Source organism: Sinocyclocheilus rhinocerous, unplaced genomic scaffold, assembly GCF_001515625.1.
Source record: "Sinocyclocheilus rhinocerous isolate Xijiao unplaced genomic scaffold, SAMN03320098_v1.1 scaffold874, whole genome shotgun sequence".
NCBI classification, from domain to species: domain Eukaryota; kingdom Metazoa; phylum Chordata; class Actinopteri; order Cypriniformes; family Cyprinidae; genus Sinocyclocheilus; species Sinocyclocheilus rhinocerous.
Genome location: NW_015658511.1, coordinates 293199 through 318647, shown reverse-complemented (window position 1 = coordinate 318647; position 25449 = coordinate 293199). Strand labels below are relative to the sequence as shown.

At 35.6% G+C, this 25449-nt stretch overlaps 5 protein-coding genes across 7 annotated transcripts in view; 1 reads left to right on the top strand and 4 right to left on the bottom strand.

Moving 5' to 3' along the window:
• Nucleotides 1–900: 900 nt before the first annotated feature.
• LOC107722340 (B-cell CLL/lymphoma 7 protein family member A-like) lies at nucleotides 901–4868 on the bottom strand. Of its 2 annotated transcripts, none has more exons than XM_016530666.1 (6): nucleotides 4640–4868; nucleotides 3256–3337; nucleotides 3074–3164; nucleotides 2830–2979; nucleotides 1881–1981; nucleotides 901–1785 (listed from the first exon to the last, which is right to left on the bottom strand). In XM_016530666.1, the coding sequence occupies exons 1-6, from the start codon at nucleotides 4729–4731 to the stop codon at nucleotides 1714–1716; spliced, it is 588 nt and encodes a 195-aa protein (XP_016386152.1). In that variant the 5' UTR covers nucleotides 4732–4868; the 3' UTR covers nucleotides 901–1713. The 2 variants fall into 2 exon arrangements, with proteins under 2 accessions (XP_016386152.1, XP_016386151.1); XM_016530665.1 differs by having other exon boundaries at nucleotides 902–1785; nucleotides 3074–3167.
• A 945-nt stretch (nucleotides 4869–5813) lies between these two features.
• On the bottom strand, nucleotides 5814–6800 carry LOC107722337 (hydroxycarboxylic acid receptor 2-like). The gene has a single exon (XM_016530661.1). It carries the CDS (start codon nucleotides 6798–6800, stop codon nucleotides 5814–5816), a length of 987 nt encoding a protein of 328 aa, XP_016386147.1.
• A 2234-nt stretch (nucleotides 6801–9034) lies between these two features.
• On the bottom strand, nucleotides 9035–9967 carry LOC107722338 (hydroxycarboxylic acid receptor 2-like). Its single transcript, XM_016530662.1, has one exon. The coding sequence runs from the start codon at nucleotides 9965–9967 to the stop codon at nucleotides 9035–9037; it is 933 nt and encodes a 310-aa protein (XP_016386148.1).
• Nucleotides 9968–11733: 1766 nt separating this feature from the next.
• LOC107722339 (density-regulated protein-like) lies at nucleotides 11734–16149 on the bottom strand. 2 transcript variants are annotated; one of them, XM_016530664.1, is made up of 8 exons: nucleotides 16089–16149; nucleotides 15109–15219; nucleotides 14937–14956; nucleotides 14011–14095; nucleotides 13643–13744; nucleotides 12458–12574; nucleotides 12222–12361; nucleotides 11734–12134 (listed from the first exon to the last, which is right to left on the bottom strand). In XM_016530664.1, exons 2-8 carry the CDS (start codon nucleotides 15206–15208, stop codon nucleotides 12090–12092), a joined length of 609 nt encoding a protein of 202 aa, XP_016386150.1. In that variant the 5' UTR covers nucleotides 15209–15219; nucleotides 16089–16149; the 3' UTR covers nucleotides 11734–12089. The 2 variants fall into 2 exon arrangements, with proteins under 2 accessions (XP_016386150.1, XP_016386149.1); XM_016530663.1 differs by having other exon boundaries at nucleotides 11736–12134; nucleotides 15974–16148.
• A 388-nt stretch (nucleotides 16150–16537) lies between these two features.
• The window catches only part of ccdc62 (coiled-coil domain containing 62), a 10946-nt gene continuing 2034 nt past the window's right edge, over nucleotides 16538–25449 (top strand). Inside the window, exons 1-10 of the mRNA XM_016530641.1 lie at nucleotides 16538–16785; nucleotides 16879–16919; nucleotides 17559–17696; nucleotides 18145–18337; nucleotides 19409–19575; nucleotides 21120–21221; nucleotides 21314–21485; nucleotides 21651–21767; nucleotides 23325–23413; nucleotides 24250–24350. Of these exons, the coding sequence (XP_016386127.1) occupies nucleotides 16725–16785; nucleotides 16879–16919; nucleotides 17559–17696; nucleotides 18145–18337; nucleotides 19409–19575; nucleotides 21120–21221; nucleotides 21314–21485; nucleotides 21651–21767; nucleotides 23325–23413; nucleotides 24250–24350 (1181 nt within the window). The 5' untranslated portion in view covers nucleotides 16538–16724. The remainder of the gene's footprint in view (nucleotides 16786–16878; nucleotides 16920–17558; nucleotides 17697–18144; nucleotides 18338–19408; nucleotides 19576–21119; nucleotides 21222–21313; nucleotides 21486–21650; nucleotides 21768–23324; nucleotides 23414–24249; nucleotides 24351–25449) is intronic.

The following is a 25449-nucleotide window of genomic DNA, read 5'->3' as shown; positions in this document are numbered from 1 at the left end:
AGAAAGTTTCACTTTTTGAAATAAGTTAAATAAAAAATTTAAAAAAAGAACTGTTTCACGATATTCAAATTTTTTGAGATGCACCTATATATATGGGGAATTGACCACGTCTGCCAAAAGTTTATCAAATAAATTATTATTCTCATTTCACTTTGTGAATGGCAGAGAGTTGTTGAACGAGCTCGCGAGACTATAAAAATCAAAAACCGTTGAAGAGACTGAAAAGCGCGCGCAGTTTGACGGGACGCCAGATCTGAGGTAAGATGCTTAACACGAATGACATCAACAAACTCTTGAAAAGTTAACGAAAAACATATGAGAGTAATGTTCTAAACCTTATAACGTTTAGGTGTAGGTTAACTGCAGGTAAAGGTTTATTAAGAATCATATACAGCCTCGATGTAATTTGGATTCTTAGTTGTGGTGAAAAAAGTCTTATATTTGATCTATCCCTCTCTTTCGCTTTCTAATACCCATGTTTTTGGTGAACGCTTTAAATTATGTCCGTATCAAAAAAATTTCTGCACAATATGTATGTATTAGTTTGCGCTTGGTAATGCGATAAAGTGTCGTTAGGGGGCGTGTTAACAACGCCATAGCTTGTGCAACATCAAGTAAATGTATGAAAAATACGTCTGTGGTATACTATATAATAAATATGAAAGCATTCTTGGCCTTTTCAAAACGGAACGTTTAGCTGTGTTACCAGGGCTATTAATCTTTAAATGATAAAAAAAAATCTCTAAAATACTTAGATCAAAAGAGGCATGAAGGTAAAAGAAATAGGCTAGTCAAAAAATAGGCTAGTCATAACCAACTCAGTTAACATTTTTTATTAAAACAAATTGAATATGCTAAAAACAAGCACTAGTGATGAAATAAATAAAACCAAAATTAAAACAACTGTACAAGACAAAAACATTTCAAGAAAACATGGTCCCAATGTATAGAGTATTTCATTGTGAGATCCTTGTACGTTGCTACATCAGATTGAAGTCAGAGTGAATTTATTGTTGAAAATGACATCATTTAAAAACTGCCAGATTGTGTTCAGTGAATTGGATTTATTGTCCATCAATCAAGAATTAAGTTCCAGCTCTGCTGGTTTGGAAATGAGGTATATATCAAGTCATTTTGACGTATAACAAAAAAATTCTTCCTCCCTTTAAAAAGCAGTGATGCTTTGAAAAGCTTCAAAAACAAAAGCCACAAATAAAAATTTTTTTTTTTTTTAAAAAGAGCACACATCATGGAGCCAGAAGGCACACAAACCAGTAGAGAATCTATAAACAAACCAAACACCTGCACTATAACCATACAACAATCTGCAAAATAGTTAGAAAACAACTAGTAGAGTCATTAAATTAAATAATAAACATTTTTAAAACAAAGATGATCACAGCAGCAAATCCATCTTTTATCTTGACAAATCTATGCAGTGCATTCACTCTCGTTACTGTTAAACTAACGCTGTATATCGTGCATGAATTGGATGGAGCGAGGCTGCAGGTTTCTCACAGGATCAGGTCAGTGTTTGCCATCAACCTCGGTTCACTGGCACAGTGACGTCTGCAAACGTTCGCTCCAGGTGAGAAGATGAAGAAGAAGGTGAAGCTGTATTTGAAGATCAGGAATGGTTTGTCAAGTGGGTCGGGTTTCCTCATTGGTTTGTGACAGTGACGTGTTTGAAACGTGGGTGCAAACTAGTCAGCTTTAGTTATCCAAGTCCTGAGAAGATGATTCCACTTTACTTTTCTTTGTGGGTGGGGAACCATCTTCACTTTCCTAACAAAACACAAAAAGCAAAACATTTTCTCACCCTCAAGTCATTCCCAGCCTTGATTATTTTCTTCTGACTTGACGGTAAGTGATGTTTTTACCTGAGTGTTTGTCGAGGTGCCTGATGGGGACTCCTTCTCCCCTGATAACAAAGCATCTTTTTTGCTTGTTGAGGTCTCTGAAGGGGTGGAGTTACAATTCCCTATAAAAGTTCAACCACACTGTGATGCATCACATTTCTTTCAGATCTTGGATGCAATGTTTTTAATACCGTCTCTATGAAACTGTACTCAGCCATCCGAGATGTAGATGAGTTTGTTTCTTCTTCGCAACAGATTTGGAGAAATTTAGCATTGTATCATTTGCTCACCAATGGATCCTCTGCAGTGAATGGGTGCCGTCAGAATGAGAGTCCAAACAGCTGATAAAAACATCACAAAAACCCACACCACTCCAGTGCATCAATTAACATCTTGTTAAGTGAAAAGCTGTGTGTTTGTAAGAAACAAATCCATCATTAAGATTCTGTTCTCTAGCCATACTAATTGCCTTATCCAGTGAAAGCACTGTTTACAAAAAAAAAACTGTTCTAAACAAATTTGTGGGTGGATTTTGATGTGAGACGACAACAGGAGATGGACTTTTTCACTAGAGAAATCATATTATGGATAGAGAACTTGTATTTTGGCCAGAAGCAACAGTTTGAAGTTAAAATGCATTCATGATGGATTTGTTTCTTATAAACATGCAGCTTTTCGCTTCACAAGACATTAATGGATGGAGTGGAGTAGTGTGGATTTTTGTGATGTTTTTTTATCAGCTGTTTGGACTCTCATTCTGACGGCACCCATTCACTGCAGAGAATCCATTGGTAAGCAAGTGATGTGCTGAATTTCTCTAAATCTGTTACCACGAGGAAACAAACAGATTTAAATCTTGGATGACATGAGAGGGAGTACATTTTCAGCAACTTTTTATTTTAGGGTGAACTATTCCTTTTATCTGTGTAAACATGAATTTTATTCATGTGATCAGAGTGGTTTTTCGTACCTTTGTCAGGGGATGGCGTATGTTCTGCCTTGCACTTGTTTCCATCATCGTGAGCAGCAGCAGTGGCCTCTGGTGTCGGGCTCGTGCTACAGCTGTTCTCCATCTTCACTGGAGAGGAATCGGCTATTGAGCTCTGATTACTGTTCTCGTCTATAAGGGAAACCACAGCTTGTCATTTAAGAGTCAATACTGTCAAATTACATTATGCACAGCCTTAGAATCTTGGCATGGTTAAGAGACTGACCGTGCATGTCCATCATTCCTGGAGAGGAACTGTTCTCCGGAGTCGTCAACTCTGATCCATATTTCTCCTCTCTGCCCTTCTTTTTTTTGTTCTTCTGTTCAGAAGTCAGACAGAATATTAATGAACTACAACTTCATAAAAAGAGAAAAGCATGCACAGTTGTCGCACACCTTAACACTTACATCGTCTGACTTTGGTTCAGTCACTGGAACCCATTTGAAGATACGCAGTGAAGTGTCTCCAACCGTCACCCATTTTTTCTCCCTGTGAATTGTTAAAACAAAGATCTGTAGCCCAAAAAGAAGTACTTCAATGCCTAAATAGCTATTTGGTTACTGGTTAGCATTATCCAATAGCTTACACGGCCTATGATTGTTTAAAAGGAAATCACATTCTGATTTGAAAAGCCATATATATTTATTGCAGTAATTAATACACACTGATGAATTGTGCACAATACGAATGAGTATTTAAAAAGTAAATAGGCTATTACTGATTTTGTGTTTACATAAAATAAAATGCACTTAAATGAACCTGATATATTTATCTGCAATGGCAGTACTTTTATAATAACAGCAATAGGAGCCATATGCAATACAAATAATATATCTAATGTGAGATATTATATAAAAAATTAGCATATTAAAAAGTCATATCCTATAAATACAAAAAAGAGATTGAACCAAAAATAATATGCAAGCAAAAATGCCTGTGGTTGCAAGAAAAGCTAGGTAAAATGTTGTGCTTCATAATATCAAAAACCTTCACTCCAAATTATTTTTCTAATAATGTCTAATTATAATAACAGCAATAGGAGCCATATGCAATACAAATAATATATCTAATGTGAGATATTATATAAAAAATTAGCATATTAAAAAGTCATATCCTATAAATACAAAAAAGAGATTGAACCAAAAATAATATGCAAGCAAAAATGCCTGTGGTTACAAGAAAAGCTAGGTAAAATGTGCTTCATAATATCAAAAACCTTCACTCCAAATTATTTTTCTAATAATGTCTAAAGATAACATCCTTTGTCTAAAAGCCACATCTTTGAAATGTTGCTTTAATGTTGTTAATCAGGCATGCAGTCAGTCGCTCACTTCCCTGTCCCAGCCCCCACAGCGCTCCTTGTGTTCAGCTTTATTTGATGTAAAGAGACTGAGCTGCATTTCAACTCACTGTGTGTGTTACAGCGACTGTGACTCCCGCGCGCACAGGTGAGTTTACCCAGCCTTTCATCCCCAAAACACAGATGTTACACATCACAGTGCGCCAAACTGCAGCGAGAAATGGCTTCATGTGACTGCAACGAAATGGCTTCTGGGTTCAACCCACTTCATCTCCATCAGAAACCTCTGAAATCCCTCCAAAACATTCATTTTTTTAGTGCATGGTGTTGGGTGAGCGCACAGCACCTGGCGTGCGGTCGAGTTCACTTCTCAAAAATGACCCTTATAATTTCACTCTGTCCTTCTCGTTTGTTCTTTCTCTCTCCTCCCCCACAATCGCATTTTTTTCTCTCCAGAGGAACAAACACAGGGCTTTTTCCCGCGATCTTACCATTTTCGTACTTTATCAATAGCGGCCATAACGCGTTTGATGTCATCTTTGGCTCTGCTCCGGGTCTCGGCGCGCACTGACCTGCCAGACATTCCCGCCGCTCGGTAATATTTTTAAGCTCGCCGGCAGTTCACACACACACACACAATGCGCACACACACCGCATATACAGCGCGCCTGCGCCAAATACACAGCGAGCGTAGTGCTGCGAGACCCGAGTGTGCGCTCTTTTGTTCTTTTGGCGTGTTTTATCCTTCGCGTAATTAGCGTGCAGTAATTTACGGAATCTTGCGAAGGTTGTTTTTAATGTGTGGGTTTGTCATTTGGTAGCTCCTTTTGTCAATAAGACAGTACGTTTATGAAACACTGAATGAAAACGTGATTTTATATCGGCATGCTATGATATAAATATTATTATTAGGAATTTTATATAGCCTACATGACTTAATACAATCATAACAATAATTATTTATATTAACAATAACGTTTAACAATATTAAATGTAGTTAATATTAATACAATATAATAAATATAAATATTAATAATACTATAATGCAATATATAAAAATAATTAGCTATATTCATGATTTAATATACTCAAAAACAAAGACTTGCCTGAACTATTGTAAATTGAATAGCCTAGGTTTGCTTTAAAAAAAGAAAGCATATAAAAAATTATTTCAGTCCTAATTTAATAAGTATTAAGTAAAAATATGCATGTTAAATATTCAATAAGTGAAAATATGCAGTAATAATTTTTAAAGTTTTTTTTTTTAAATCATAGGAAAATACAGCACAATATGACAACAACATAGGGTCAAACAGTTATAGAAATTATAGTCACATTTAAGAAAAAAAAACTTTGTTCTTATCTAAAACATTGAATATTTTCATATAGTGTTAATTTGACTATTTCTATTTTTACAATTAAATAATCAGACAAAGCGAGAGGACTGTTGAAGACATTTATTAAAGTATTAGTGAAGTCATTTGTGTAGGTAATTAATTTATATAAACAGACTAATGTCAAGGGCATATTAAATGTTTATGAAGGTCACAAATCGATGATTAGGCTACATGAATATACATTAACAGCTATCGTTGACATCTGAATAAATATTATGAATTATAAAGTGTATGACTATAATATCAACACTACATAGTGAATATTAACTTAAGATACATTAGCTGATACTGTAACAGAACTGTGATTGTTCTTCTCATCGTCCTCATCGTCCATTTTCTTTCCAAGAAGTTTCATGTAGACTTTCTTGAGGGATCCACTGAACGCTGGGCTGGAGAAATAATAGACGATGGGATTGAGCACGCTGTTGAAGTAGGTAAAGCAGACTGTCGTGTAGAAAGCCACATTTGCATCACGGAAATACTGGCACTCACTATACCAGCTCTTCAACACCCAGACGGCGATACGGGAGACATTACTCGGGAAGAAACATATAATGAAAACTAGAGCGACTGCTAATATAAACTGCACGGCTCTTTTGATTTTGCCCTGTGTGTCCACTGTCTTACTCTTCAGCTGCCACGTAATACAAGCCGTGCAATAGATAACAATGCCGGTGGGTACAAAGAACTGGATAACGTAGAATGAATTGTGCCAGTCAGACAATGCATTGCTACCTAAACATATGTTGAAGCTCTCACATTGTGTGCGGTTATTTCGATAGTAGAAATGCTTGTCTGTTAGGAGGTAGACAGTCATGGCTATGATCAGACCCCACAGGCCAACAGAGACCCACAGTGCGTAGGTCAAACCCATTCGGTTGATGCGGTTGAGAGGGTGGACGATCTTCAGGTATCGGTCCACGGCGACAGCGGTGAGGAAGAATATACCTGCAGCTCTGTTGGCGGCCAAAAGAAAGAGCAAAATACGGCAGAAAGCATCTCCGTAGACCCAGTCCTTGCCCCTGCGGTAGTAGTCGGCCCTGAAAGGAAGGCAGAAAAGGACCACCGAATCTGCCACAGCGAGATGGGCAAGATAAACAGAATTGGGCTTCCAGGTGTCCCTGTGGAAGAAGAACATAGAGAGGGCGAGGACGTTCCCCATAAGGCCTAAAATGAATTCGACGAATAGTATCGGAGGTAGGACTTCATCCAAGATGGGTGCTTCGAAAGCGCAGCACTTTGAGGAGTTGTCCATGATTCTGATGCTGAGAGACTCCGAGAACTTCAGATCTTTATTGTTTGGTCTCAGTACTGAATATGCCAATGACTCCCCCAAGACTTGGTCTTAAGGTGTTTGCTCCAGAGGCGTGGCTACGTGTGGGCAAGGGTGGGCAGTGCCCACCCAATTGAAAATCAGTCAAATTAAAGTTTTAGCTTAGATTGGCTTTTACATTTCTTTCTAAATTATTATTGGCTATTTAAGTCTTAAGCGTAGAAGAGGCGTAGTCGGGAACCTCAGGAGTCAACGCCGTTTAACGCTGGCAGACAACCTTTTCTTTCAAACAGTGCAAGTTGTCTGTGTGCTTATTTTAAAATCTTCCAATGTAACTTACACACCTATTTTTGTTGAACCATGATTAGATTTGTTAGTGATTTTTTTTAACTGTTGTTATAATTTACTTTAATTGTGTACTACTAATTGTAGTTTTGGTTTCAGTCATATACTAATGTAGCTGAATTGTGTATTGATGTGTGGCAGGGATGTCATTTACCCATCACTTTTTCTGTCCGTAGTTTCTCTTTATTTTCTTCTGTTGAAAACGGGAAGAAACCTTGCAGCAGGAATATTTAATTAAGCTCTAATTAAGTTTTTTTTATTTTGTCAGATTGTCAGCGCTGGAAGTCATGCTTCATGTTTGCCGAGTTGTCTTCTGTTTTAGATCCTGAGTTGGGTGAGTTACTCAAAAAAAATCAATTACACATTACTAATTACTTAACTAAAATAGTGATTCGATTTATTATTTTACATTACTAGCAACTTTTAAGTAAAACCCCTACTAATACCTTTATACAAAGGGGCAAATAGCTTTACTGTAAAACCAGTGTGTCAGTGATTGTATTATCTTGTCTGTACATGTATGTTCACTTCTGTTTGTGTCAAATTATTAATCTTTCAGAGAAGGGATGCTCTGATTAGGTTTTTTGTAGCAGATAGAAATGACTGATTTCTTGTAGTTTGAATCAGTCAACATGATAAATGCAAGCAGTAGATTTGTTCATCATGCACAGCAGTGTGTGTGAAATTTGAGGTTTGTAACTCAAGCTGACCAACAGCATTAAGCTAAACAATAACATAAATGCAAAAAAACAATCTTCAAAAGCAATGATTTACTATAATTCAAAAAAGAAAACATGATAAATGCAAGCAGTAGATTTGTTCATCATGCACAGCAGTGTGTGTGTGTGTGTGTGTGTGTGTGTGTGAAATTTGAGGTTTGTAACTCAAACTGACCAACAGCATTAAGCTAAACAATAACAGAAATGCAAAAAAACAAAGACAAATGACAAAGACACATCTTCAAAAGCAATCTCATTCATGCCAAAGGTTTAAAACATTACAGAAGTCCATCGAATAAAATAAGCACACAGGAAAACCAAAAGGACTATTGAAGTAATTAAATGCTTTATTGATTTATTTTGCCCATGCAGCAGAATATGTCTTCATTTAGTCATAATCTCAGAGAGATTATTGCAAAAAATGTTTATTTGCTGCACCAAAAAGACAAAATACACAAATACACAAAATACTAATACAAAATTACACAAATACACAAAATAGTAATCGGATTTATGGAGCATTGAATAAGCAGTAGCAATTCACTATTCCAAATAGACAGCAAAAAATATGTTTAAATATAACTCATCAACGGTATCAATAAAGGCACAGAATATCACTAAATGGGAAATGTATACCATTGTTATATATTATATCATTTACATTTAAATGAATAAATATCCTACAAATACACAAAATAGTAATCGGATTTATGGAGCATTGAATAAGCAGTAGCAAATCACTATTCCAAATAGACAGCAAAAAAGATGTTTAAATATAACTCCTCAACGGTATAAATAAAGGCACAGAATATCACTAAATGGGAAATGTATACCATTGTTTGTCAATACAGTATTTGAAGGTTACATGAATATATATTATATCATTTACATTTAAATGAATAAATATCCTACTTTAAATGCACCCTTTAAATGCACTGTTGTGTGTGAGTGTCTGTTAAGTCTGTGATTGTAGAGTATCTAATTCAGTGAGTTCAGGCTTCAGTAATGTGCTCACCAGTGTCTCGTTTGAATACACTTTTGCCAAGCACACTTGATGTTACCAAACTATGAACTCTTTGAGGACCTGCAAGGGCTTAGGACAGCATTTGGGACAGGGCCAGTGTCTACCTGAATGTTGTCACATAATTATAATTATTCCTCAATTTTCTTTCCCAGAAGTCTCATGTAGATTCTCCTGAAGGATCCACTGAAGGCAGGGCTTGAGAAGTAATAGACGATGGGATTGAGCACACTGTTGAAGTAGGTAAAGCAGACACTGGTTTTAAACGCGTCATTTGCCTCACGGAAATAGTGGCACTCGTTATACCAGAGTTTCAGGACGTACATGGCGATACGCGAGATGTTGCTCGGGAAGAAACATATAATGAAAACCGCAGCCACTGCTAAGATGAACTGCACGGCTCTTTTGATTTTGCCCTGTGTGTCCACTGTCTTACTTTTCAACTGCCACGTTATGCAGGTTGTGCAGTAGATGACAATGGCCGTGGGCACAAAGAACTGGAGAACGTAGAATACATTGTGCCAGTTGAACCGTGAATTACTCCCAAAGCAGATGTTGAAGCTCTCGCACTGCGTGTGGTTGTTTAGATAGTAGAAATGTTCATCTGTTAGGAGGTAGACAGTCATGGCTATGATGAGAACCCAAAGGCCAGCAGAGACCCACAGGGCATAACGCAGACCCATTCGGTTGATGCGGTTGAGAGGGTGGACGATCTTCAGGTATCGGTCCACGGCGACAGCGGTGAGGAAGAATATACCGCCGGCTCTGTTGGCGGCCAAAAGAAAGAGCAAAATACGGCAGAAAGCATCTCCGTAGACCCAGTCCTTGCCCCTGAGGTAGTAGTCGGCCCTGAAAGGAAGGCAGAAAAGGACCAATGAGTCCGCTAGAGCTAGATGGGCAAGATAAATAGAATTGGGCTTCCAGGTGTCCCTGTGGAAGAAGAACATTGAAAGGGCAAGAACGTTCCCCATAAGGCCCAATACGAACTCTGTGAACATTACAGGGGGGAGGTATTGGTCCAGCATGGGCGTTTCGTAAGTGCAGCACATTGAGGAGTTGTTCATGATTATGGTGCTGCTGTGAAACTAGACAAAAGTCGGAGAACTTCAGATCTTTTCACTGTTTCGACTCATACGCCAATGATTCCTACGAGACTTGTTCTTAAGATGTTTGCTCACATGCAAACGGTGTAGCTGTAAGCATGCACATGGACAACAATAAACCCAGGTGTGATGGGTAAATGGTCTCGGGAGGCATTTGCGTCTCATGTGAATTTAATAATCATATCGCTCTGTAACTTGGGACTCTCCAAAAGCACCATTAAAATGATTACAGGAAGGATATTTTACACTTGGGCATACAAGCAAACAATGAAAAAGTGAACAATACAATTAACAGAGAACTTTTTGTTTTTGTTGAACATGATTTTGCATGTTTTGTTGGTATAATGTGAATCTCACAAAAGAACTGTTCATGTTATATTTTAATCCAAAATATATTTTGCTTAAAAAGAAAAATACTTTATGATTAATAATATTTTTATTTTTTTGCTCAATTGAAAACATTTTTTTAATTGTATAAAACAAGCTGATATAAAATTAAGAACAATGCTATCATGATTTACGCAATTGTTCTTTACAAACGTACCTTTTTCCCTGCAAAATATTTTGTTCTTTTGATTTGTTCTTTTAATATTTTTATATTCATTTGTTTAAATAATTTTTTTGTTTTATACTAATGAGGACAAAAAATTTTCACATTATAATATGCTACTGAAATTTGTTGGGGCCATCACTGACATTATTGTCATGAAAATGTCAGTGCAAATAAAAATCTTATTTTTATTCCTGCAAAATATACGTTTAGTTCTTTTGATTTATTTATTTTTTTTTGTATTTGTTTTTTTAAATAAGCAAATGCATGTAAAAGCATTCGACAGAATCTTTTTCTATACAACTGGCACCAACTGTTCTCTCATATCGGGTTTGATTGTACTAAATAATTAATTAATTAATTATGATAATGTACATACATAAAACGCTTTTCACAAACCCAAATAAGCTTCACAACATCTAGAACAGAAAGTAAATGACAGAGATATTCGAGATTCAAGAAAAAAAGCAGAAGAAACAAGTACAACAAAATTAGGCAACAATTTTAATCAGAACATTTTAATATCGATGCTTTCTGTTAACTTGTAAAGGTGGGGATGCAGGGGGCGAGTTCCAGCATCTAGGGGCCATTGCTCTGAAGGACTTGCTCCCCACGGAGAACATAGTGAATAAATTGGCACCAGAGGGTCCGTCAGACCGAGCAGGAGTGTAGGGATGAATCAAATCTGCAGGGGTCTTTGAACTGCCGCTGTACACAACCTTCAGCTCACGGCATTGGAGGAGTAGAAGAGCTATATTTGCAGATTTTGTGTGTTAGAACTTTGATTCAGGATGCATTTTTAACTTTTGAATAGATATATTTTTGTAGAATTTTTTTTTTTTTCTGGCATTTTAATGGCAGATGTCAAACATAAAAGATGCATTTCCACCACCTACTGGACTGGAGTAAGGACTGAAGCGCAGGAGAGGGATTTTATTGTGGTACAGTGTAAATATCAGGTTGATTTTCACCAAAACTGACTGGAGCATTTGGAAAATGATCAGCAAGCTGCACGGATAATGAAACTTTAAAGTAAGTCAAAATTGTCAGACAAAAAAAATCACACTGACATTGTATTGAATTTACCCAACTGGATATTCATTAAAAGATTTTTTGTGTTTTCAGAAGAAATAAATATATACGGAACGATATGTGGGTGAGTAAATGACTTTATTTTTTTGTTATTACTCTTTCGAAATGCATTTGTAAATCGTCAAACTAAAGGCCACAGTGTTGCATTGGAGGCTGTGATAAAAGAAACAATACACAATAGAAGTGTGTCGAATGAGACCGAAATTTATTAGTCTACTGTTTGCATGTGAGAAATGCTTTAAGTCACATCATTCCAGACCTTTGGCAACCAAGAGACAAAGCAGCTATCAAGAACTGAAAAACCCCAAGGATGAAGCCAAGTCCACGGAAATTCTATACAGTAAATAAAATAGATATAAAAGGGCTTTATGTCAATGTGTACATTTGGCCAGGTTTGCTGTGTCACGTCGCATCCGTTTCAGTAAAAGTGCATACTGGGCTTCACTTTTTGACCTCTCCGAGATCGTCGATGCTGTCGTCGTCCACCTGTGGGGTTAGAGAACATGTCAAAAACGGCTTCGATAAAGGTTCTTCTGGTCAGATTTTGCAGCTGGATCTGGGATGTTCGCTTACCTCAGGCCACTTTTCCTGGATGACGTCCATGATGTCATCTGTAAAGTCTCCCTGAATGATGATTTCGTCTTCTGCTGTCACTGAGACACCGCAGGAGAATTTCTGAGCAAAGAACCTCTGAGCCTCTTTAAGGTCAATGTCTGATGTGGATCACAAAACAACAACAAAGTTACCACAGGGTGAAAATACAGATGACAAACATTAGGACAATCTTCTAACTACAATCACGGCCTTACCGAAAGTGGCCAGGCCACACACCCTTGTGACGTATTTCTTTTTAGCTCGTGGGATCTTTGCTATTGTGACTTTTTGCGGGACGGTCTTCTTTTTCTGTTTGATTTGACCTCTTCCACCTGCAAAGGGGAAAAACTAAATTAATATTCAATTATAATTTCAGAGCCAGACAAACTCAAATTTTAAACATGTCATTGGTGTTTGTTGGTAGCAACTAAAACATCGTTACAAATCGTTTTCGGTAATTGAAATAAAATATTTTATGAAAACTTTAAACATAAATGAAAACTTCAAAAGTTGCCTTGGCAATTAACTGAAATAAGTTTCATTTGACATACTAAAATTAAAACTAAAAATTAAAAAAACAACCAAAACTAATGAAATGACAGAAGCCCAAACTAAAACTGAAAGTATAACAATAAAGGCTAATAGACAATAGTATAGTATATATTTATTTAATGCCATGTCAGCATCAAAGGCTATTTTCATGGCCTTAAAATACAAGTATAACAAATACCTAATTGAAAATATTAATAAAAACTATATTAATATATAAATAATACTAAAATAACACTGACAGGTTTAAATTGATCTTAACAAAAATTAAAGGAATTAAAGTAGCCTGTTATTGAAGCTCATATTAATAACCAAGGATATAAAGCCAAAATAAACTCTCCTTTAGCTATAATTCAATTTCAAATGTTTTCATTGGACAGATATAGGGGTAATTTACCACTTGCAAGATGGGGTTTTAATAAAAGTTGTCTGTCTATGCAATAAAAAAAAAATCAGTGCTACATGATGATAGAAAAGAGAGAAAAAAGGGCTGTAGTGAAAAAAGGTAGGAAAACTTTAACACCCATAATGCACTGGGCTCAATCAGACTAAACATTAGTGGTGGTTAAAAAAGGTGGAAGTACTATCTGTAGTTTTCACAAAAGCCCTGGCACTGTCAAAAGTTCGCTGTATGTGTTTTATGTCATCTGGCGAACTTTTGCTGATGAATAAACGGATATCTTGGAACATTGTAACAATACAAAGCTGGTTGAAAATCTGTGAACTTACCCTTTAAGACATTCAAAAAAGTGTTGGATGTGGTGTGTAATGTGCGCTATGCACTTCCACTGCTCCACCACTCCAAATCATTTTTGTTTATAGATGTTGAATATAAAAGAAAAATGTTTAACCTCTCTTCTGTTTCTTCTTCTCCTCTTCCTCTCCCACAAGGGGGGCCTCTCCACCGCCACCTCCTCCTCCTCCTCCTCCTCCTGTTGTTTCCTTCTTGGGTGCTGTACTTACACAACAGCAGTGACATCAGTGAGCAAACTACTAACTGATACAGCAGTGCATGTCATAATGGTCCCGACCAAATATTCTTTGTCTCAGTGTCAAATATGAAAAAGACACTCAGAGATCAAACAATCCTGCAAGAGTCAAAACTATGGAGGCATAAATAAAATGGTAAGCAAGCTAAAATGGTAAGAAAAAGCACTTTTTAAGACTTAATATGATTTGGTGACATTTTAAAAGTTGCTGTGAAAGAAAATCTACTCACCAAGAGTCAGTTTAGCAAACACATCAGGAAAGTTCTTCTCAAGCCACTGTTTGCATTTGGCCGGCTCAGGCATGTACTCGCAGTACTAGCAGAGCAAAGCAGAAGCATTTTATTCATTTGCTTTCTACCAACAGAATATGTGATCATTTTTAAAGAAATAGTTCACGCAAAAATGAAAATGTGCTCACCCTCGGGCCATCCAAGATGTTGATGAGTTTGTTTCTTCATCAGAACTGATTTGGAGAAATGTAGCATTACATCACTTGCTCACCAATGGATCCTCTGCAGTGAATGGGTGCCGTCAGAATGACAGTCCAAACAGCTGATAAAAGCATCACAATAATCCACACCACTCCATCCATCCATCAAGATGTTTTCAATTTAAATCATTGCTTCTGGCCAAAATTTTAGTCCATAACGATTCCTCCACTGAAAAAGTGCATTCACTGCACTCACATCAAAATACACTGAGATATACCACGTTTAGAACTGTTTTTGCCTGTAGATGTTGCTTATTTGTGCATATTTCTCTCCTGATTCAGACTGGATGACTTTTCCAATGAAGAAAGCAATTATTAATTACTGACTTGTATTTTAGCCGGAAGCAATGGTTTAAAGTTAAAAATGCCTTTATGGTGGGTCTGTTTATAACAAAGACAGTTTTTCACTTCACAAGACATTAACTGATGGACTGGAGTGGTGTGGATTATTGTGATATTTTTAATCAGCTGTTTGGACTCTCATTCTGACGGCACCCATTCACTGCAGAGCATCCATTGGTGAGCTAGTGATCTAATACTAAATTCCTCCAAATCTGTTCCCATGAACAAACAAACTCATCTACATCTTGGATGGCCTGAGGGAGAGTACATTTTCAGCAAATTTTCATTTTTGGGTGAACCATTCCTTTAACGTGATGTACTCACCTCTACTGGCAGAGAACACACTGTAAGTAAAGGAGGAGAGAAATGTTAGTATTACATGACTGCAAACCAGAATTATTAAGTCAATAAAATTGTAATTACTTTTTTATTTAATTAATATATCACAGACAGTTAGCATTGGCAGTGCATTCTTTTTTTTGTTGCATTTTCTCACCTCCACAATAGAGAACTTTTAGTGGGTATTTTGCATCTGGGTCAGCCCGATCCACTTTATTTTCTGGTAAACCCGACTCTGCATTCTCAGTAGTAGCCATATTACATGAATCTACACAAATCATACAGAAGGCTTATTTTAGACTGACAACGTAACACAACCAGCTGATGCACAGAGACCAACACTTGAATTCTAAGCTATGCTAAAATGTGCATTTGCAAGATATTCACAAAAACCTAGAGTAAAGTGTTTAGTTTGCAAAAACTGCAAAACCAATATGGTGCCTTCATAATGCATACAGAAATGTGGTCTGTCTGAAAATGGTTATACTCAAAATCTATAATAGATATAACTAACCACACATCAGGCATAAATAGTTGGGCTGAAAGTTAAATGTCATAGCCAACGATTTATCCGTCTAATTGCAAAAGGCCCTTCTGACAGGAGAGAGACTTTCCACATGTCACTTCAGCACGATTTATCAACCTTGGGCAAGTTTTAATAATCGTTTTCAATTAATTAAGACTCTCAAAACGTACTATTTTGGTTAATAAAATCACAAAAGATGCTTTTAAGTACATGTAAACATAAATTGTCAAATGCCAGTAACACCCTAGTGGTGCTTTAGAGATACTAACCAACACACTATGATCAAATGCAATGGGTCTGATCAAAGGCTCTTGTTATTACACTAATAAATGCTTTCAAATATAGTTTAAAACTCTTTTAGAGTCACTGACAGTGACTTGAATCTAGAAGCCTCCGCACAAGGATCATCCATCCACTCCATTGAGCACCCATTCATTAGCCAGCACTGCTAATCACAGCTCTCCTACAGCAGCTACGCGCTCAAGCTCATACATACCCCGTCGATATAATATCAATTCAACTTGCTTTTGAGTAACACCTTGATCATTATTAAATTAACTCGTGCGGATATTCCTTAAAGGGTGAAAGAGTTCCACTGTTACTCAGCACACCTTCAACTGTCTGATTTGGCTTTGGGTCCTGACAACGCCTCTCTGAGGCAGAGCAACAACGTAGTTCGCGCCTTTGCCGTATTACGTACGCACTTCGTGATTCAATATTTTCGGGTAAAACTAAATTAATAATTTGAACATGTGTAATACGATTTTTATATAAGACATTTTATGTAATTGAATGAAAAGCATATGTATAAACAGAATTTTGAACGAATATTTTAAACCAGGCATCTCGTTGGACAGCCCCGTTAAGCGCGGATCATAACATGCCGTTTGAGAATTCCGAAAATAATCACCCGCTTCTTGTCACATACATTTCACAGTGATTCTGAATTCAAATTTTTAATTGCACAATTTTTGTTTTAAATTTAACAGTGATTTGGATCAGGAGTTAGGCTGTTTATATTGCATTTATTGTTGTTGTTTTTAATCTCGAGTGTCTTGTTTACACTTAAATAATGCATCTTTAAAAACAATCAAACTCAACTTTGTGTCATAATCAGGCACCGATAACAAGATATTGATATTGTGCATCGCTATGATGTTGACGCTGCTGTTTTGTTAATTTAAAGTGAAGTTAGAAGTAATACTAAGTCTTGTCTGCTAGTTCAGACATTTGTCTGTCAAGATGTGATGGAGGGGTTCAAGGAAAGAAGAAACTCTAAAACTCTTGGAAGTTTTTCGATGTCAAAAGGTGATAAACCTCATGTAAACATGAATGAATATTAGAAACCCCTCAAATCTAAAACATGATGATTATTCTTTGCATTAATTAATTAATTTACAGGTTCTCCAGTGGAGCCCTGGCACAGTACTCCTGTAAAAAAGGTTGGTTTTTTTACATTATTTACATTCGGTCATTAATGGATAGTGAAGGGCCACCTACAAGTGTCTATCATACATAGGGACTCATTCAATACTATTTAAAAGCATCTCAGGATGCAACTCATGAAGTTGGTTGAGAGAGTGTACAGAGCTGGAATAAATTGCATGTTAACTTTGAAGAAGCTAAAAATAATATTATAGTATTTATTTGGTAGACATTTTTAGTCCATTTGTGTTATTTCATACTTACGATGAATTTATGATGGTCCTAAAATGTGGAAATCAGATGTCTAGTGATGAGTAGTGGCAAGAATTCTGACTGATAGCTAATCTTTTTTTTTTAATAATCATTAAAAATAACTAAAAAGTAATGTTTTCTCTCCACTTTTATTATAAATCTTACATTTTGTATTTAAACATATTGAATACTTATTACACTTTGAATGTGTATTGTGTTGAATTTCTGTTTGCATAGTTTATATATGACACATTGTTGATTGTATCTATATTGTGATGTGTTCATGTTCCTTTGTATTTATTGTAACCTTGTTTTTAGGTCGAGCAGTTATATTTCAAATTGAACTTAACACTTATTGGTGAATAAAAGATTTGATTCTGAGTTAATGATACTCAATCCTTCAGAATCTTTTTGCTGCTAATGAGGCGCCAGATGTTTCCTCCACCAAACTCAGAGATGAAAACAGAACAAGGCCTGCAAGACTGAGTCTACACGACCTCTCAAAACCAATGTCCTCTTTCTCATTAACACAGGATTTCCAGGTAACACGTTTGAAGTGGCTTGAACTGATTTCCAAAATCTGTTTTGCTGCTTTTTGCTTTATAATTCCCAGTTTTCCAGAATAAAATTGTATTTTGAAGGAATAGTTCAAAATGAAAATCTGCTGAAAATTTACTCTCAGGCCGTTCAAGATGTAGGTGAGTTTGTTTCTTCATGGTAACAGGTTTGGAGAAATTTAGCATTACCAATGGATGCTATGCAGTGAATGGGTGCCGTCAGAATGAGAGTCAAGTAAACAAGTAACCCACACCACTCCAGTGCATCAATTAACGTCTTGTGAAGCAAAAAACTGCGTGTTTGGAATCCATTTTCAGCTCATTTTGATTTTTGGTTTAGCTATTCCTTTAAAACTGTGAATGCCATGGTAACTCTTGGATGACTTTGTGTTTTTGTTAACTAAGTATTGGCCCGTTTTTGGAATGTTACTAGATCCCAGTTAATGGATTGGAGGTCTCCACTATTCAGAGGCAGCGTCTGGAGCTGCAGCTTCTCATAGCAGAACTGAAGGACCGTGACCAGGAGCTCAACACTATGGCAGCAGCCCATCACAAGCAGCTGCTCTCCTGGGAGCAGGACCGTCAGAGAGTGCTGATCCTGGAACAGAGATGTGCCCGACTGGAGGGTGAGAGTGATTCCAGAGCAGGGTTAATTAAAATCAAACTGACACTATTAAAAGCATTTTTGTTAATTAAAATAAAGCTGACCTTATCAGGAAAAACTAGCTAAAAGAAGTTTAAGCTGAAGCACTACCATTACTAACTGGAATTAAATCTAAAACTGAAATAAAAATAATTTAAATTGTAAATGTCAAAAACATATAACAAAATTACTTAAATTTAAACTTAATATGCTTAACTAAAATGAAAAATTAAAATATAGAAATAAAAGCTAATTCAATAGTATAGTAATAGTATAATATAATAGAATAGTATAATGAAAATACTAATAGCGCTGCTCCAGTTGCACTGCAAGTTCACTAATAATCCTGCACCAAAACACTATAATTTAGTTTAAAACTACCATTTCCACTCTTTTTCTGTCCTGTAGAATTAGGTTGTTTTTGCTACTATACTTTTAAGAATTCTATATTCCCTCTTAAATGTAAGCACTGTTATGTACCGTTGAAGTTTCAAAACATGGCTCTACTTTTGCACCTTTGTTTCAATAAATAAATACGTTTAAAGAAATGAACTGGAACATTTTGAGCCGCGAACTCTTCTGATTCAAAGTTGCTGGAAATTCAGTTTTCCTTGAATCTAAAAGTAATTAGAGCTACAGTCTCTTCTGTTCACCAAGGCCGCATTTATTTGATCAAAAATACAGTACATATTGTAAAATATTATTATAATTTCAAATAACTGTTTTCTATTTGAATTTATCGTAAAATGCAATTTATTCCTGTGATGCAAAGCTGAATTTTCAGCATCATTACTCCAGTCTTCAGTGTCACATGATTCTTCAGAAATCAGTCTAATATGCTGATTTGCTGTCGAAGAAACATTTCTTATTATTATCAATATTGCAAACAGTTGTACAGCTTCATATTTTTGTGAAAGTTTTTAATCTATATTTTCTATTTTACAGTCAATTATGTATACCTGCTGATTAAAAGTATTAATTTCTTTAAAAAAAAATAAGTTTTACTGATCCCAAACCTGAATGGCAATGTATTTGACTGCTCATGTTTTCTTAGATGAGCTGGAGAAGCGTAACGAGGTGATCAGAGCGCTCAGTAAGCGGACGAAGGTGGCAGAAATGAGTGAGAAAGACTTATACAGAGAGCTCAACAGCTCCCAACAGCAGCTACACGAGCTGAGCTGCACACAGATGAACACCACCAGACACGAGCAGGACTTGGAGGTGAAGTCAAAGCTGTTTTTAGATCTGAACTTTTGCCCCAGCATGTTCCATTTCCTGTTCCCATTCCTCCATCTTCCTACATCATTTCTTTCCACCCTCTTTATCTAATGGTAAAACACTCCATAACTTGTTATTAGGGATGTAACGATATCAAAATCTCACGATACGATAATATCGCGGCATGAAGTCCACGATACGATATTTATGGCGATATTTATAAAAAAAATAAAAAAAAGACAAATGAAGAATTGGAAAAAAATTAAAATTCAGTACATTTTAAAGTTAAATGATTCTATCTAATGCACTTTGAGAGTTCAAAATTAAGAGCTGCAACCCATGTTCTTAACTAAGAAATCTTAAGTCAGAAAAAAGTCAGTGAATTGACTTGTACCTTAACTTTAAAGGGGACTCAAACCTCTTTTTATTTATGATATACTGTCTCAGTCTAAATTACATTCACACTGGTGTTTTAGGAAGCCAAACAAATTAGAATAGAATAATAATAATAACAACAATGACAGTAATAGCCATATATTGTAAAACAATTGCACTGTAAAATAAATGAAAATTAATATTTCATAGGTAAGTCAGAAAAAAGTCAGTGAATTGACTTGTACCTTAACTTTAAAGGGGACTCAAACCTCTTTTTATTTATGATATACTGTCTCAGTCTAAATTACATTCACACTGGTGTTTTAGGAAGCCAAACAAATTAGAATAGAATAATAATAATAACAACAATGACAGTAATAGCCATATATTGTAAAACAATTGCACTGTAAAATAAATGAAAATTAATATTTCATAGGTGTGAAATACACCTATGAAATATATTTATTTATTTTTGCTTTAAACTACAGTAGGCAAATTACAATACTTCTTTCATAATTTCTACACTTGAAAGAGATATTTTGAATTTGGACTGCATTTAAACCGCTAGCTGTCAGCGATTCATACTGCACTTTTAAGCTTTTATTTTGACAGAAACGGCAGTAGAGCTTTTATTTTGAAGGAAAACTCCAGCTTCAGTGAAAACAGGCTTACAAAAACTTGTCTCACTACAAATCTAGTGAAATGCTGTAATCATCTGCCACGAAAATAAAGCATAACTAGTGGCCGTTGCGTTCCTAAATGCGTGCTAAACTCACAGCACATGCAATAAACGAGTTCACTGCATTCACTGTGAACGGAGCCGTTCTGAGGCACGGAAAAATCTGGATCATGAGCTGATCACTTTGAAACATGCAGCAAAAACACTTGATGAAGGGATTAAGCCATATTGTGCTTTCGGTTTTAGTTCGTTTGACAGATACAGTACTGTGCCAAAGCATAATGGCCCAAAACACAACAAAGACCTTTTATGTTAGAATAAGAAGTTTAAATATATATTTAAAAACTACACTTTCCCGGATAACTTATCGTTTCATATCGTCATGTGACCACAATAATATCGAGACAGTTTTGCTATCGCAATATTTCGATATTGATAATATCGTTACATCCCTACTTGTTCTTATAGTTTATAATACTTTGTGTATTCATAGGAGCGGAACCAGAGTCTGAACTCCACGGTCATGAGGCTGTCATCACAGGTGGGGCAGCTGCAGGTGCGCGAGGAGGAGCTCAGCTCCATGCTTAAACTGAAGGTCGGAGAGACTCAAACACTCACGCACACATACATTATCTTATATCCTGATAAACAGACACATAATGCAAGCACATGATTTTTTTTCACCAGGATAAAGATATGATTGAGGCCACCAATCACATTTTAGAGCTGTCTGGTCGTCTTTGCGAACTAGAGAAATCGCTCGAAGAGCTGCGGACACGTGAGAGCAAAACGCTGCGAGAAATGGAGGAACACAAACACCGTTTCAGAGAGAGCAGACACAAAAACGCACAACTGAAAGGTAGACGTCACAATCTCTCACTGTGTCCGAAATTTAATACTGTGTAGTAGCTACTTTGAAAATTTCTTCGCAACTGTTAAAAAAGTACATTCTAAATCGTATTCATGTGAATGAATTCATGCTGGATTCATCAGGATGTTGTCAGTACATTTCATTTGTTTGCAGCCGAGCTTCAGGAGAAAACCATCGAGAACAACAGCCAGAGAGAAGAGCTCATCTGCTTAAAGCAGGAAAACCAGCTGTTGAAGAAAGACATCACTTCTGTTGAGCTTCAGATGATGAGTATGCCACTACTGCATGTTTCATAGTATAATATAGGCTCTGTTTCCAACCCTACAAACCTTTCTACCTAGACAGCATCATAGATGTGCTTCAGACACAGAAACATCTATAGAAACATTGCATCATGTAGTCTTCACTAATCAGGCGGTCCCAGAATGCATTGTGATTTGACACGATTAAATATACATATTTTTTGTTCAGCACCCAAAATTATGTAATTAAAGTAATCACACACACATTCACTCAGTATTTGTTTATATGTATTGTATTTATTTTTATTTGACTATTTGGTTGCTAGAAAAATTTTAACATCTCACTATATTGGACTCGCACACTTTGTGTCAACTTTTCAAATCAGTTGACCTAAAATATTTACTTAAGTACTCCATGTTTGTTTTTAAATAATTTAAGAACAAATTCACGTTTACGGTTCTTTGATGTTGTTTAATAGTCACATGACATGCAGGTAAATAAATGCGATATCTGATCTTTTTAAATATATTTTAAACATTTAATATTTTAACTTTTTTTTTATTTCTATGATTTTTATTTTAAAATTATTTAAATTTAAAATTTGTATGATTTAATTAATTATTAGCTTTTCATCAACTCATGAAGTCCACGCCGTATTCTCTAGTTTGGGGAACTGCATGACTGTTAATAAAAAAATAAAAAAATAAATAAAAATCTGAAAATTAGCTAGTGTTGTGGAACAAACAATTGTCTTCTCAAAGTCGTAAAATAAAATTCAAGAAACGGGAGTTCTAGATGCCAAAATAAGACTTTATTGTCACAGCAACAAAGCCGAGATGACGGCGTGTTTTGTGAAAAGCTATACAAATAAATGTGAATTAAATTGAACTGAATTATGTCAATGTAAAGTCTGCATAAAACATGACAATGACATGACCGGACATCAATTATTTATTTATTTTGTAAGATGTAACGTTTTCTGTGGCGAGTGTTGTGGAACAAACAATTGTCTTCTCAAAGTCGTAAAATAAAATTCAAGAAGCAGAGTTCCAGATGCCAAAATAAGACTTTATTGTCACAGCAACAAAGCCGAGATGACGGCCGCCACATCTGATTCTTTGTCTGTCAGCTCATCCGTTTTATACCTTTTTCTCTTACCAAAGTTGGTAGTTCCTATTACTAGGAACTACCAACCTATAGGAATTATTGAGTAAATAGCATAATATATAATAGAATTACACAATACTAGCAGGCTGTTGCTGTAGTGAGACTTTTAAGTGTGTGTCAGTAAAAGTTTTTAAATAAATTTTACAAACACTTTAGATCCTGTTATTAATGCTTATTGCCTAAAAATGAAATTTGTTGCAAGTCTTTTTAAAAATGTAATGGATGAAATCTTTGAAAGCAAGATTTCATGATTTCACCTTCACTGGTTTCAGAACAGAGCTGTTAAAAACTGATTATAGACAGCAGCGATGCCTAAACACTGATTGGTGCAGATGCAGAAACATATTTTACAGTCTTTTCATGATCGCTTATGCTTACTGTTTTAAATTAATGGAGGTTGTTGTGTCTGTTGCCCAGATGAAGATAAAAGCTGGAGGGATGAATTACTTGAACTCTCCCGATCAAAACAAGCTCGAGTGGAATCTGAGCTGCTCTGTCTGCGGCAGGTACTGTCTTTCAAAACTCCCTCCCTTTACATCATCCAATGCCAGCCAGCGTTCATTTTTAGAAATCTCTGACATTTCCATTTGTTCCGGAGTAGTTTTTCCAGTTTTTCAGCATGCTTGTAAGACTTCCTGCATTCCTTTTTCATGACTTACCCCCGGTTTCACAGACAAGGGAAAGATTCTGTGTCAAGATGCACACCTGTAATGTTTTCTTCTAAGGCATTTTTGTAAAAGTTGCTTAAATATCTTAATTTAACTAAGGTCTAGTCCTGGCTTAAGCTAAGCCCTGTTTGTGAAACCGGGCCTTAGTGTTTTAAACATGGTCGTGATCTCTTCTAAAACAGCACCAGTAATCTTAAAAGAACAGGTTATAACCCAGTGTTACTTTAGTATCGAGATGCTATTATAGTTTTTATATTTACAGTTTTCAGTTAAATATTTTTTTGTAATTTTATTGTGTATTTTTGTCTTTTTATTTATTTATTTTTTATTTTAGTTTTAGTTATTTTAGTACTTGAAGAAAATGAGAAACTTGCCTTGTCACTTAGCTGAAATAAAATAAGTTTAAGGTGTTTTTTTCTGTATATTTTATTTGATTTCAGTTAAAGTTCAAAGTAACAAAAATTTATTTTATGGCTTTAGTTAGCGATGATTACCCTTCTTAAATCTTTTTGCCTTTTTATAATGGGCCTTTTTTATATTTCTCTATAATCCTGATCCATATTTCTGTACTTAAAGCATCAGAAATGTTCTGATTGGTTAGGATTTTCTTCACACCAAGTCAGCACATAATAAATGATTGATAGGGTTATGATTATTGCATATGTTTGTGACAGGTGTGTGAAAGCCAACAGAATGACCTTCAGCTGCTGAAGTTGAACTTGGAGAGCGCCAGAGAGACACTCCGACATCATGAGGGTCAAAGGTCACATGAGAGGTGGGCATCTACAACATGCAGTGTTTTATCAAATTAAATAGCTTATTTCAGCCACTGGCTTTACATCTGTCCATACCAGTGTTTTAGTATTTTTGTTTGTTTGTTTTTACTATTATACTTTTTTAATATATTGAATTATCTTTTATTTTTATATTTTAAGTTTCATTTTAGTTTAATTTTTAGTAAATTGTTATATAGACAGATGTTGTTATAGCACTTCTGTTGTTATGATCTTTTTTTTTTTTTTTACAATTTTACTATTTAAGTCTAATATATTTTTATTTAAGTTTGAGTTTTTATTCATTTCCGGTTAGTAATTTTATTTTAAATTACTTTTTAGTTTTCATCTTAATTTTAGTTTATTTTTTAATAATTTATTTAGTGTTTTTTGGAATATTGTAAAATATTAATATTACTATGTAGGTTTAATATAATGTTTTAGTTCAGTTTTTATTCATATCCAGCTAGTTTTATTTTGAATTATGTTTTATTTGTAATATTTTATGTTATTTTAATATTACTTATATAGGTTTCATTTATTTTGGTTTTGGTTTTATTTAATATTTAGTTTGTATTTGTATTTCCATTCAGTAATTTTAGTTCTTATTTAGTAACTTATTTCAGTTATTTGCCAAAGCAATATTTCCAACTTTTTACATTTATTAACCCTGGTCTAGGCGTCTTGAGTTATGAGTGTTGTTGTGTTCGTAGGGCTGATTCTGGTTTAGGAGACAGTCATGTGCTAGAAAACAGTGATCATCAGGAAGGGACAGAACTAGAAACAGGGCTAATGTCCACCCTGTGCCACAGCACAAGCGGAAATGCCCCATCGATTTTAATGCAGCGTCCTTGTGTTGAAATGGAAACGCAGACTGACTTTGAGCATGACTTTGGCGCAGCTTTGAGCACCACAAACCATGAATTCACAGAGCTTTCAGGTGTAGTGGAAAGTTGCTGTGGCGCCAACATTAAGAACAGCTGTGCAACTAGCCAGTGTGGCATCAGTGAACAAGAATCACCCAAGATGGAAATGAAGGAAAGAGCGAACAACTGTGTTGAGCCGTCATCCCAGTTTCTCTGCTGTGATACTGCTGACAGC